This window comes from Leptodactylus fuscus, chromosome 1 (genome assembly GCF_031893055.1).
Source record: "Leptodactylus fuscus isolate aLepFus1 chromosome 1, aLepFus1.hap2, whole genome shotgun sequence".
Taxonomy (NCBI): domain Eukaryota; kingdom Metazoa; phylum Chordata; class Amphibia; order Anura; family Leptodactylidae; genus Leptodactylus; species Leptodactylus fuscus.
Window position 1 is genome coordinate 215,033,533 of NC_134265.1, and position 14,515 is coordinate 215,048,047.

Genomic DNA, 14,515 nt, shown 5'->3' on the forward strand with positions numbered 1-14,515 from the left:
GTTCCATTCTGGTCCTGAAGTCTCTCAACAAGTTTGTTCGAAGTTCTAATCCTTCGCATGGAGTCTCTGCTATTCGTAATTGCCTTTTGTGGAACTGGGTGAATTCCTTTGTGCATTGCGCTGGCCCCTCTCATGGCTGTGTTCCTCCCCAGAGGTGTGGCTGTTTTTTTCCATACCTCGAAGTTCCTCTAGTCAAGGCTCCTCTTCAGGAAAGACAATCTTTCCAGTTGCAGATCTCTATGGATCTTCTTCAATGGTTCAGCTGGATTGAACTTGATGTATGGCGCTCCTCTTGATTTTATCCTTCGGATGCCTTATCTTTCATCCACAGGCAGCTGTCATTTCCGAAGCCAGCCTTTCGGGGGATGCAGGGTTGCTAGTCCAGAATGTTCTGGAATGGTGGTCAGAGAGGAATCCTCCCTCCAGTTTATCTGTTTGAACCAACCAAACCTACCCCCCCCCCCCTCCCTTTTTCTGAGGTTGCTGGCTCAACTGTTCCACTGCCGTCGCCTTTTTGACTATCCAGGGCGTGTTCAAGAGCCAGGCTGTTTTTTTGTGGAATCTTGTTTTAACCTCAAGGTTCTTCTATGCATGGCCAGATGCACGAATCCTCAGGCGTTTGTGTTCAACGCTCTTGTGATTCCCTGGTGGGGGGTTATTCAGTTCGGTATCTGTTCTTCCCTCTTTCTTCCTCCTCAGGTTTTCAAGGGACTCATGGTTGAACCAGATGCCTGCCATCCAGGTGACTCCATTCTGGCCCTGTCTGGCTAGTACACAGACCATATGGTTCTGTTGGCAGACGCACTGGCCTGCTCCTCTGCGGGAGGATTTGCTCTCCAAAGGACCTTCCACCTCCCCTTATGTTAGCTACGTTTAACGATGTGGCGGTTGAGGCCGTATTATTTTCTGGGCCTGTTTTTTCTAGGCCAGGGAGCTTCAGTTAGCAAGGATTTTCCATTGCACTTGCGTGGAACTGTAGATTATCGTCTTTTTCTTGCCCAGGATCCTGGTGTTCTTCAGCTGGGTTGGATCAGGGTCTTGGCTTCTACCTGAAGGGTCTGAGCTTCCTTTCTCTTTCAGTACATCCTGATTTTCCGTGCTCAGGTTTAAAAATAAAAAAAATTTCCAGGGTATGGTGCAGTCTGTCCCTCCTTCCGTTTTCCAGTTGATCCTTAATATTTTTACCTCATTCTTGTGGTACTTCATGCTCTTTCTTTGAGCCTCTATAGAAAAGCTCCACTTCTCTTCTTGTTGCTATCACTTCTTTTTGTAGGGCTCTGAGCTGGCAGCTTGCCGTGCTAGTTTCCCTTCTTGGTTCTTCACAGGACAGTTCTTCATCCGCCACCATCTTTTCTTTCTAGGTGGCATCCGCTAGTCTCATTAATGAGGACATTGTCTTGCTGTTTTTTTGGCCAGAGCCTAAGCACCCTTGTGAGCGCCTTCCACTGCCTGGATGTTGTTCTGGGCGGTCGGTTTTTCAGACTCTAACAGATCCTCTTCGGCGCTGTTATGCTCATTTTTGGTCTTCCAGAGAGATCTAGGAAGGGCTTGCCGCTTCCAGGGGCTCCATTTCTAGATGGATTCGGTCTGTCATTTGGAAGCCTTATGGCTAAAGGGTAATGATTTGTCCTTCCATGTAACAGCTTATGCTACCAAGGTTGTCAGTACCTCCGGGGCTGTTTGGCTTCAGGTTTCTGTTGGCTGGTACAGAGCTGTTTCTTGGACTTCTGTTCACTTTTTTTCACCAAATTGTTACCAGATCTTTTCTGTGTCTTCTGCCAATGCCAGTTGGTCGGGAGGTGCTGCAAACTGCAGTATGCCAATTGTTCTCAGGACTGTCTGTTTTTCCCTCCCTCAGGGACTGCTGTTGGACGTCCCATGGTTGCTGTGTCCCCCAGTGAAATATTGCGAGAAAAAAGGATTTTGGTGTACTCTCCTGTAAAATCATTTTCTTGTTGTTTCACTGGGGGACACAGGTCCCACCCGTTATTTGATGTACGGGGTTTTATTTCTTCACAAATTTAGGTTTGTGCTTGGTGAGTGTACTGTCAGTGGGAGGGTATAACCTGTGTAGGCGGAGCCAACTGGTTTTTCTTTTCTAGTGTCCGCCTCCTAATGACCAGGTCTATACCCAAGGTTGCTGTGTCCCCCAGTGAAACAACGAGAAAAGGAGTACACAAAAATCCCTTTTTTGCATTTATTTTATTATTTTAGGGTTGCGGTTTTTAAAATGGAGTGATTCATGGGGGTTTCTAAAATATAGGTTTTTATAATCCCGTTCAGAACTGAAGTAGTCCTTAAGAAATTAGTTTGGGAAATTTGCTTATAAATCTGGAAAATCGCTGTTGCACTTGTAGGCATTATAATGTCCAAAATACATTAAATGACAATTAAGAGATGATGCCAATATAAAGCAGAGACATAGTAGATATTTATTAATGTATTTGTGTGATATGACTATAATATACATGGAAAAACAGCACAAGCAGTAAATATTTAGAAAATGGAAGACCAGTGTTTTAAGTGCTATAAGGCACATCTCTATAAGTGGATAAAGTACCATATATACTCGAGTATAAGCCGACCCGACTATAAGCCGAGGCCCCTAATTTTACCACTAAAAACTGGGAAAATTTATTGACTCGAGTATAAGCCTAGGGGGGAAATGCAGCAGCTACTGGAAAATTTCAAAAGTTAAAATGGTTGGAGTTTTTGGGTGCAGTAGTTGCTGGGGAAGGGGAGGGGGTGTTTTGGTTGTCTGTTTGCCCCTTCCCTGAGCTTGAGGACTGTTTTTTTTTCCCCCACTTGGAATTCAGCCTGGCTGAATATAGGGTATCTGCAGTGCTTCTATTAACCCCTTCCCAATGGAACAGGAGCACTGCAGATACCCTATATTCAGTAGACAGGGCACTTTCAGACACAGGGATACCTAATGTGTATGTGTTTCACAGTCATTTTCTACATTTACATGTATTCTAGGGAAATGAGTGATTTAGAACTTTCATTTACTTTATTTTTTAAAGCTTTTTTTCCCCCCACTATTTTATGGTAGATTCTATACATTACTATTGCTACTGGTCATACTATTGCGGCTTATACTCGATTATATACGGTACTTCAAACTAACTAAATAGAAACAAAAAAGAAAGGCGAAGCACAGAAGAATGAAAACTTATAAAATACCATTCTTTATTGAAACATAATAAAAAAAACAACAGACAAGAGTGGACACAACACATGAGAATGAATAAGGGCCAAGGAGGAAGGGGTGGGCCTTCTGCTGCTTTGTAGGTACAGTGTCTGGATGCACCATGGGTATGTAATGCTATATGTTTACACTTCTATTACCTCTCTCTCTTTCTGGATATGCAGCTGCTCTTAGGATGTGGGTCACTCTTTCTGGCTTACATGCTACCATTGTTATTATGGGATAACATTATTTACACACACATAGATTTTTGATCTAATTGTATACTTTTATAATACTTTTTTGATGTACATCTTCTTATTGACATTGATGCGTTTATGTTTTCATCCCTATACCCCTGGTGTTGCACTGCAATTGTACCTGTACCTTCCTCCTTGGCCCTTATTCATACTCATGTGTTGTGTCCCCCTCCTTGTCTGTTGTTTTTATTATGTTTCAATAAAGTATGGTGTTTTATAAATTTTCATTCTTCTGTGCTTCACCTTTCTTTTGTGTTTCTATCTGTTTGGAAAGCAGAGGATTTCACATTTTTGAAAATTGCAATTTTTTTCCAAATTTTCATCAAATTTTCTATTTTTTATTTATAAATAAATATAAAAATATTGATCAATATTTACCGCTTACATGAAGTACAATGTGTCACGAGAAAACAGTCTCAAAATTATTGCCGCATAAAGTGACGTGTCAGATTTGAAAAATGAGGCCTGGTCATGAGGGTACTTTTAGTGGCCACAACACATGAGAATGAATAAGGGCCAAGGAGGAAGGGGTGGGCCTTCTGCTGGTTGTAGGTACAGTGTCTGGATGCACCATGGGTATGTAATGCTATATGTTTACACTTCTATTACCGCTCTCTCTTTCTGGATATGCAGCTGCTCTTAGGATGTGGGTCAATCTTTCTGGCTTACATGCTACCATTGTTATTATGGGATAACATTATTTACACACACTGTCTTGAAGAGGTTAAAGGATCTCAAAGTACTTGCCATATAAAGTGTCACATGTCTGTTTTGAAAAGCAAGGCCTGGTCCTTAAAGGGGTATTCCCATCTACATAATTTTTTTTAATTTGTAGATGATTAAAAGTTAAACATTTTTGTAAATGTAAGTAATTAAAAATTCTGCAGAGTTTTAAAGATTTTCTCTAACTTTCTTAGTGGTGACAGTCAGTTATCTTGATCGGTTGCCATGGATACGACCACCAATGCAGAAACTTTCTAAGGTCAGAAAATCAGCTATGATTTCCTTATTGTGGCCGGGATATCTTCTGATACATGTAATGTCCCTGTCTGATAATCCAGCTACAGTAAGAAAATCATAGCTGGGTTCCTGACAAGTCCCAGACCATAGAAAGTTTCTACATTAGTGGTTGTATCCATGGCAGCCGATCAAGATAGAAGACTGTCACCACTAACAGAGAATCTTTAAAACTCGGCAGAATTTTTAATTACTTATATTTTCAAAAATGTTTAACTTTTAATTATCTACAAATATAGATATGATTATGTACATGGGAATACCCCTTTAACAGACTTTTGGGCGGTGTCCTTAAGGGGTTAAAAATTTCAGTTTTCAATTGCACATTTTTGAGAAGACTTCTTAGGCTCAAAATACTCTATACTTCTTGATACTTTCCTTGAGGGGTGTAGTTTTTAAAATGGGGTCATATTTTGGAGGTCAGGTTTTTTTTAGTTTTTATCTCATTTTAATTGACTGCAGTGTAAATAACCAAATTAGATGGTGCATTGAGCCCTTTCATATTTCTAGGTAAAAGCTTTTATATTTTACACCATCTGCTGCTGGTACGTTTAGGGGCTCTGCAAATGCGCCATGGCACTTGAAAATTATTCTAAACATCTAAAATAAATTCAGTCATGATTACAAGATGATGCTTCTGTAAAGCAGAAATATAGTAGATATTTATTAACTGTGACGGTCTCAAAAGCAGAGAATTTCACATTTTGATAACCTAATTTTTTTCCCAAAAATTTTTAAGTTATTACCACTTAAGGTAACATTTGTCCATTTTGAAGAATAAGGTTGTATCTTTAAGGTGGGTTTAAAGGGGCTCTATCAGCAAAATCATGCTGATAGAGCCCCACATATGCGTGAATAGCCTTTAAAAAGGCTATTCAGGCACCGCTAAAGATATATTAAACTACACCCCCCCCCCTCCGTTTTAAAATAAAACGCTAAAACAGAATATGATCAGCTTACCTATCGTGCACGGTGGGCGGGCATTCAGGGTCCGCCGTCTTCTTCAGCCACGCCTCCTCTTCCAGCGATGTCCTCAGGTCCCATCTAACTAGCTAACTGACATTGTTAAAAAATGGCACGGGTGCATGCGCAGTAGAATGCTGCTTCTACTACGGCTACTGCGCAGGTGCTCGCGACATTTTTTATCAATGTCCGTTCATGAGTTAGACGGGACCCGAGGACATCGCTGGAAGAGGAGGCGTGGCTGAAGAAGACGGCGGACCCTGAATGTCGTGCACGTTGGGTAAGTTGATCATATTCTGTGTTAGGGTTTTATTTTAAAACTGGGAGGGTAGTTTAATATAGCTTTAGCGGTGCCTGAATAGCCTTTTTAAAGGCTGTTCACGCATATGTGGGGCTCTATCAGCATAATTTTGCTGATAGAGCCCCTTTAAAAGGGGATTACCAGGCAAATAAAAACTTAAAAAATAAAAGAAAAAAAACCTCTGTTTATTGTTATTAATGGTGCATCCAAATACCTTTTAGCAGTGTTTTGAGTGATTTCTAGGAGCTCATGGTATCCTCTGCATTTGTTTATATGGGTTATTTCCTGCTCTCTTATCCTACAACTATCATGATGCATTGCTCTTCATTCAGATCCCCTCTTACACCCCCTCCCTTTTTCCCTAGCTAGCCCGTGGACTACTAGCCCTACCTAACTCTGTCTGTAAATGATTTTCCAAAGAGGTTCTTTTGACAATTTTGTAATGTCTGCTTCAAATGGCTGTGCGTGTACATTTTGATCTTGCTAGATTGAAACTGTTTTTAAACAATTTGTGAAGAGTAAAGTTTGTGCTACACGTTACTTTAACAAATGGCGCAATGGCCAGTCCTTTGTGCCTGTGGGAGCCACCAGTTAATGTGAGTTGTATATTGGTATTCCTCATGAACTTGTCTTCATTGTGATTGGAAATGTTGATTGCTATTAGTGGGGATGTTATTTTTGCTTTTGTTCTTCTGTAAGATATCCCTAGAGTTTGTATGTTTTCAAAATTCTAAATCCTTAACATTTGTCTGCAATGGGTACCCATATTAGATACTATAGTAGAACAGTGTGTATAGTATGGTTAGCAACTTCTAAATAGAAAATGTTCCTTTTTCCCCAGTTATGCGCACACAGGGAAGTCTGCGGCTAATCCTCAACACTAAGCTCTGGGCGCAAATGCAGATAGACAAAGCCAGTGAGAAGAGCATTCGAATTACTGCAATGGACACAGAGGACCAGGGTGTTAAAGTCTTTCTTATATCAGTGAGTGTTTTCTAAGATGATCTTTTTATTTTTTTTTTATATCTTTTATTATTTAATTGTTTTGTAAGCTAGACTGCATTTGGAATTACCACTAGTGTAGCTCCACTTTGAAAGACTTTGAACGTAGAACTTTTTATTACAAAAAAAAAAAATAATTTTTGATTTTTTTTTTTTTTTAATTCTTAACATTAACTTTATAAGAACTGTGTCTACAAAGAAAATATCTTAGATTTAGAAGAACATGAAACTACAGCAAAACAGTTTTGAGTCATCCACCCAATAGTACATTGAAAAGTGATCGCAAAGGGTGTGGCCATTACAGTAGTCTTAATGCTTTGGGGCATTTTCACTAGACAACAAACAAAATTAAAAGGGTGGTAAAAAGGCACACATGCAGTTTTTTAAGCTTAATGTTAAGACATTGACTATGAAACTCCTATGGGAGCCTGCACACGGAGTTTATGCTCGCTCATTCTGAACGTAAAACTCATTCATAGTGAGCGGTGTAAAAAACAGATCCCATTGACTTGAATGGGTGCCGGCATACGCGTGCTACCCATTGAAATCAATGGGAGGCTCTTTTACCTATTGCTTTCAATGTGATACAGGTGAGTATAAGAAACGTCATATATGTTATTAAATGGATATATACATCTACACTATTAATATTTAAATTTGTAGCTTAAACACTTCCTGATTAAGCCATTTTTCCTGGTTCATGATTGGAGGGCACATTTTCAGGTTTTACATTCAGGAAAATAGAAGAATGAAAAAAGGAAAAAATGCAGGGCACTCACCAAAGTGTCTTAAAACCCAAGAAATACTTTATTATGTCTTCAGTAAAAGACTGACACAAATGCAGGAGGTATGCTTAAGATAACATGTAGAGCGACAATCGTTTTGTGTCAAGTGTCATAAAGTGCCTAAAAATCCGCCTCCATACAATGGTGGTCTATTGAGACCACTAGCGTTCTTTTTTCTGCTATCGGCACATTGCCGATAGTGGAAAAAAGAAGCGAGCTGCCCTTTCTTCAGGCGGAAGCAACCTCCGGTATCGGCCCATTTATTTGAGCCGACTCTGGAGGGAAAAGCCGCGACGGTCGTGGCAGGCAGGTTTTAGCCCAAGAGTGATGCGGCTCCCCGCGTCACTCCCGGTGCCAAAAATCCGCCCAACCTGCCCCCGTGTGAACTAGCCCTTAGAGTTTTTCATGAAGATTGGACTGTCTAAGCAATAGTGCCACCTGTGTTTCGTTCTTTGTACATTCAGGAAAATGTCTGCTTTACACATTTTCCTTAATTCAATTTAAAATAAAAAATAAAATTGCTTTCCCTCTACATTATGGATATTTTTTAATCTTTTATTTATTTATTTTTTACACATTGTGTTGCCAATAAAGTAATTTTTTACAGATTTTTCCCTGTAACTGGTCCTGATTCATTAACCCCAGGTACAAGAGGAATGCAGCCCTCTAGTATACACTTCGGAGCAGTTCCCAGCCTCCAGCAGATCATATGATCTCCGAGCCAGGAAGTACACTGTCTACCAATAAGTATTTGGACACCTGTGATAGAATAGAAAAACAACATTTATTTATATTCAGTAGTTGGTAGAGTAGAAATTACAGCCTCATCCCTCTGGGGCATGCAGTGGCGTAACTAGGAATGGCGGGGCCCCGTGGCGAACTTTTGACATGCCTCCCCCCCCCAACCGACACAGACGGCGAAGACCTCGACCGACCCCCTCCTCCGCACTCTATTATGTCCCTTAGTAAGCCCTGCACACAGTATTATAGCCCATAGTGGCCCCTGCACACAGTATTATCCCCCATAGTGGCCCCTGCACACAGTATTATCCCCCATAGTGGCCCCTGCACACAGTGTATATATATATATATATATATCCCCCATAGTTCATGTTCAGAGACGTCAGAAAGGAGGCCTGGCAGGATCGTGGAGAGGTAAGTAACACTGTTTATGTTCCCTTACCTCTTCCGATCCGCCGATCATTATACTCAGGGGTCTGCAAAGACCCTTGAGTATAATGATAGCCTTTGTGGGGCCCGTGGTGTCACTTACCGATCCCAGCCCAGCCAGGATCGGCAAGTGAGTAGGGCCCGTAACGGCCTATTTAAAAAAAAAAAAAAAAAATATGCAGCGGTAGCGGCTGTCACCGGGCCCTCTAATGGCCCGAGCCCTGTGGCAGCCGCCTCCTCTGCCTCTATGGTAGTTACGCCCCTGGGGGCATGTTTCCACAAGCCCTTGTATGACAGCTAGTGGTATTTTATTCCATTCGGTTTGGAGAAGACAGGTACATTCTTTCACCGATTTTGGACAGCTGCAGTTTTGGGGGTCTGCTGACTCTGGGCACATTCCGACAATCACTGTTCACCTTCCACCTCGTTATCACATAGGCCACTGTCGATTTTGGGTAATTCAGTTCGCTTGCTATGTCCTTTTAAGGATTGACCGTTTCTGTGCTCTCCCACAATTACCCCTTTCTCAAAATCAAACAACTCTGCACTTCGTGGCATCTTGCATGCGACTAATGCCAATGCTGTTTCCTACACAATATTTAACAGCGGAAGGCGTGACGTACATCCCGACCGCATATATCTTCATTTGCATGGGTGTCCAAATTCTTATTGGTAGACTGTGTAGTCATATCATGGTGCACTGACTGCTGTGTATATAGTTATCGGAAAGGCAGGGACTGTGATAATCTGTCCCTGCCTCCTCTCTGGAATGCTCAGCTATTAAAACCAGCTGGCTCCCTGATTATACAGCTTCACATCTCTGCGTTACATATGTATAGAGTTTATTGCTGACCTCCCTGATGTATATACTCAACAGTTGGTTGGTAAGCAATTAAGCTAATTGAAGTTTTTTTTTTTACCCAATACATTGCTTTTTCTGTCTTTCTCTGTTTACCAGACACTACTCATTATGCCTCCTCGGTGCTTACAAATCATGGCCTAAGTTTTAGACCATCTCTGCTATATAGCTGAATTGGTTAGGCTGGTGATGTGCCTGGTCATCTGTCTTCCCTTCACTTTGACTGAATAGCTGACAGACGTCTTTCCATTTAACTGCTAAGCCCTGACAAGGGCCAGAACTGTGCATCTGTTACCTGTGAATATCATCCAGAGATAATTATTAAGTTTAAATTCAGCAGGATACCACTGTTCTGAGCTGTACATGACACAGGTTAGGTACATCCATTAACTTGTCACTGAAACCAAGAAGTGAAGAGAAGACAGGAGAACAGGTGAAACCCTTAGGTTCAGTTCACACAAAGGAATTTGCCGCAGATTTGGTTTTCAATGGGAGGCAGAGATCGCAGCAGGATACGAAAAGAAAAGAAGCGTCTTGCTCGATCTTGGGGTCCGCAGCTCGATACTCCCTCCTATTAGGCCCATTAATCTGGGCCTAATCAGGAGTGGGATGCCACGACGGAATGCCAATGCATTGCTAGCTCGTGCGAAAATGCCAGCGGCGGGAAATGAAAATGAATTTCCTCAACGTTTTCTGACGAGTGAACACACCCTTAGGCTGGCCTTACGCGAACGTGAGTTAAGTCTGCAATTGTGGGTTCTGAATTGCGGACCATTTGCGGACACATTGTATTCAGTGCGGCCTCTTACACCACCGGATATTTTATCCATGGTGCGCCGTGCCGTGACCGGGGTCTGCACTGAATACCACAGGTCCACAAAGTCATGGACGTCACAGCGCGTGCTGTTATTTGGATATACATCTGCGGAAGTACTTTTTAGTGTTGCTGATCAGCAAATTGTGGACTGCAAAAACCACTACTGTCTTGTAAGACCAGCCTAAGGGTAAGTTCACATGATGTAACGTTGAGCGTGATCTGGCACGTGTACACGTGTTGGCAGATGACGTGCTCAAAATGCTCCCATTCATTTCAATGGGAGTTAGGAGCATATTCGCCGCGTTATTTTGCGTGTGAACTTACCCTTAGATGGGAAAACTGCTTTAGTCTAAAGCCTCACATATTGAGCCACAGCCAAAAAAAAAAAAAAAGCTGCAGAGAAGACAGCGGCGGAAACTCATCGCATTTTTCACAGTGACACCCTGCCCCTATTATACCTATATGGGAAAAAATTGTCTTTCTGTAGGTATTTTTTTTTTTTTTTTAATTCTGCATGCTTTTCCACTGCTATTTATTTATTTTTGTAATGAGATTAGCCAGAATGCCATCCACTTTGCAGGTACTGTAAAATGCACCTTTTTTTGCTGCACCGCTTCTGTTGCAGCCAAAATGCTGTATTTTCGAACCTGAGGCCGCAGCCTCAAAGGGAGTCTGCTACATTCCCCAAGCATATTCAACTGTCACCACCATTTTACAGAGCACATTACAGTGATAACGTTGAAGTATTATGCAATTGAGGCACTCGGTGTATTGATGTTGGAGCTTCTACTGACAGCACTGCTTTTGCTTTTAGACCACTACCACCTATGCCCCCCCATGCAGTGCCAGTTGACTCTTTCACAGCTATATCTTCCATCCTACTTGAGCAGTGCTCCCAGAGCTAAATGCCTGCTCCCAGTGCACAAACTGCCACATTTGCATAAATTGTTTTTCTCCAAATCTACAAAAGTAACCTAAATGACAAAGGCATGTTGCTTATCAATGCAATGTGCTCTTTAATGTGGTCGTAGAAGTTGAGTATACTTGGGGAAGGTGATAGACTCCCTATAAAGAAATAGGTTTTAGAGGAGGAAAATAGGGAAAAAAAAATTTAAAGCACAAAATGGTACAATATTTAATATATAGGAGTTGTAGTTTTGCAACAGCTGCAAGGCCACATTGGCAGGTGACCCTACAGCTGTACAGAGATGCATAAAGCATTTTTTTTGCGGGGCCAGATGTACTTTTTAGTTATACCATTTTGGGGAATGTCTATTGCTTAGATCACCTTTTATTTAAATCAGAGGCAAAACGGTGAAAAAAAACCCGGCAGGTTTAGCACTTTTGATTTTGACGTTCACCGTACAGGAAAAATATCAGTAGAGCGGACATTTTCGGACACAGGGATTCCTAAATGTGTATGTGTTTCACAGTAATTTTCTACTTCTATGTATTCTAGGGAAGGGAGGTGATTTTGAACTTTTCTTTTTCTTTTTTTTTTTTTTTTTTAAACTATTTATTAGCCCACCTAGGGGACTTGAACCTGCAATCATTTGATTGCAAGTCCCAGAGAAGGCAATACACGTGTATTGCCATCTATGGGAGATTCTATACATTACTATTGCGGATGGTTATGTACCAGCCGCAATAGTAATATAGCAATGACAGGCCTGGGAGCCTTCAGTAGGCTCCCGGCTGTCACCAGAAGAGGTCGGCTCCTACGATATCGCCAAGCAGGAGCCGGCCTGCAACTTTACAGGTATGGGGCTGGTGGGGACTGGCCCCGGGGGTGTGTTACACTTTGGGGGGGGAAGGGGGGGGGTTAAGTTTTTATGCCCGCAATTAGAATGCATTCTAATTGCGGGCATTAGCTGCGGGCCTCCGCTTATAGCGGAAACCCGGTTGCTATGGCTGCTGCTCTGCAGCAGAGCGGCCACCATTATAGACCCGGCAACCACTGTAATAGAACGACGGATGCCGGGGAGAGTTTTAGACGCCGACACAGGTGCCAGGGCCTGCGGCATTGCTACACTCCTGTTCTGCAGGAAGCCAGCAGCGACAGCAGTGTGGCAATGCTGTCATTCGGCTTCGCTCCTCCACATTCAGACTATAAGACGCAAACTCATTTTCCCCAAAAAAAATTTGGGGAAAAAAAGTGCAAAATAGTCCGAAAAATACATTGGAGGTGTTCTTAACGTTACATCAGTGTTTTGGGGCCAAAAAATGAAAACAGAAATGTATAGAAAAATGGGATATTTTTTATATAGCACCACGCTGTTGGAGAACAACCTTACTGATGATCTGTACAGTAGAGAACAGTGATTTTCATTAAGTCGTAGGGAAATTAGATTAAAAAAAAAAGCTAACTGATGAGTTCCATTGCTTTACAGGCAAGTTCTAAAGACACAGGGCAGCTTTTTGCTGCAATTCATCATCGCATCCTTGCCCTCCGGAGTCGAGTAGAGCAGGAGGCTGAAGTTAAATGTCCTGAACCAGCCAGGGAGGTCACCCAATCTAATGAGGAAGACAGTGATGATGATGACGGCGTCCTTACCCCTGCAGTAGCAGCTACAAGTGGTGAGTAGGAATTATCATGTTCATCTAAAATTCCTTTTATGATATTTATTATTAAAAATGTGACATTTTGATCACCATTTAACCCAGATTTTCTTTTTTTTTTTTTTTTGTAGCACCTGGTGATGAAGGAGACAAGCCACCTGTATCTAGTACATAGCATCCATTTACCTCATTCCTAAAAAGATGGTTGTCCTCACCTGGCAGGGTGATAGTCCACAAATTCCCCCTCTTTGTATGCCTCATGGAATACTTAAGAATGGATACCCATTACAAAGCTGGACTGAGGACACAGACTTTACTCACCCTTTACCAATGAACTATGAACTGTTTTTTTTTGTTTTGTTTTTTTTTGTTCACTTTAAGTAAACCAGAAAAATACATTGGATCCCTGTGTGCGCACACACACATTTTTTTATTTTTGTTTTTGTTTTTGGAGGGGGATCTGTGAGGTATCCAACCTATACAGAGTAAAATGCTCGGGAATTAACAACTCATCATATTGATGAGCTGTGTGGAATCCTGTTTTACGCCCCTATTCTATTAACAGCTGTGCAATTTACATTGCTTCCATGAAATATAATTATATATATATATATATATATATATATATATATATATATATATATATATAGTATATGTGTGTGTGTTTTAATTTCTAATTTGTTGCCCCTGCATATTACATCCTCCAGTCGTTGGTTGCTTTTACATTGGGACTTCAGTCCTGTACAGGAACAAAGCAATTAATTAATATGTACAGGGAATCTTTGCCTGATCCAGTCCCATCTAAATACCATGAAGTGGATGTGTTTGTTTTTTTTTTTTTTGTTTTTTTTCAAATTGGAATTTAACTTCAGTAATACTGACTTTCGGAAAGCTCTTAAAATAAGAGCATCTTCCTTTATCAGGACTTTCAGACAAATGAAGAAAAAAAAAAACTCATCTGTGACTTTCATTCACATCCTTTTCTCCTTTTGGTAACTCCTCTGTTGTTGTTTTTTTTTTTTTGGGGGGGGGGGGGTTGTTTTTTTTTTGTTTTTTGTTTTTTAAATTAGTTTGAAATTAATATGCGTTTTTGTGTGCTGAAAAAAGTGAAGTGGTTTGCTTTTTTGTATTCATATTTAAAGGAAAGAGTTGAGGATTGCTGTACACTAACTGTGCTGTTCAGGGGCTTTTTTTGTTTGTTTTTCCCTAGTCTATAGAATTCTGTTCTATAACTAGCAAAATTTAATTGAGCCATCTTGGTACATAGTATTTATTCATATGTTGCAGATTTGTTGCAATTTAATTTTTTTTTTTTTTTATAACTGAAAAAAATCCATTTCATTTATTTGAATGGATTTTTTTTTTATGCAGCATATTCATGGATTTATACAACCTCCCTTTAAGTAAAGGGTACAGTTGCAGAACTTTCAGCAGCCGGTCTAATGCATGTGAATATACTTTGTGTAACTTTCTAGTAAGTTTTGTTCTAGTATTCATCCCACTGATGCGCACGTGACACTCACTGAACCTTATATAGAAACTAGAGATACAATATGATCTACAGTATAAGAGGCTTCTGGTGGGTGAATGGTTTT

At 41.0% G+C, this 14,515-nt stretch overlaps 1 protein-coding gene across 2 annotated transcripts in view; it reads left to right on the plus strand.

Moving 5' to 3' along the window:
- Positions 1–13,937, plus strand: part of RANBP3 (RAN binding protein 3) — a 126,290-nt gene extending 112,353 nt beyond the window's left edge. For both annotated transcript variants that reach the window (XM_075283490.1, XM_075283496.1), the window contains exons 14-16: positions 6,570–6,712; positions 12,752–12,938; positions 13,052–13,937. In XM_075283490.1, the coding sequence (XP_075139591.1) occupies positions 6,570–6,712; positions 12,752–12,938; positions 13,052–13,095 (374 nt within the window). In that variant the 3' untranslated portion in view covers positions 13,096–13,937. The remainder of the gene's footprint in view (positions 1–6,569; positions 6,713–12,751; positions 12,939–13,051) is intronic.
- The last annotated feature ends 578 nt before the right edge of the window (positions 13,938–14,515 follow it).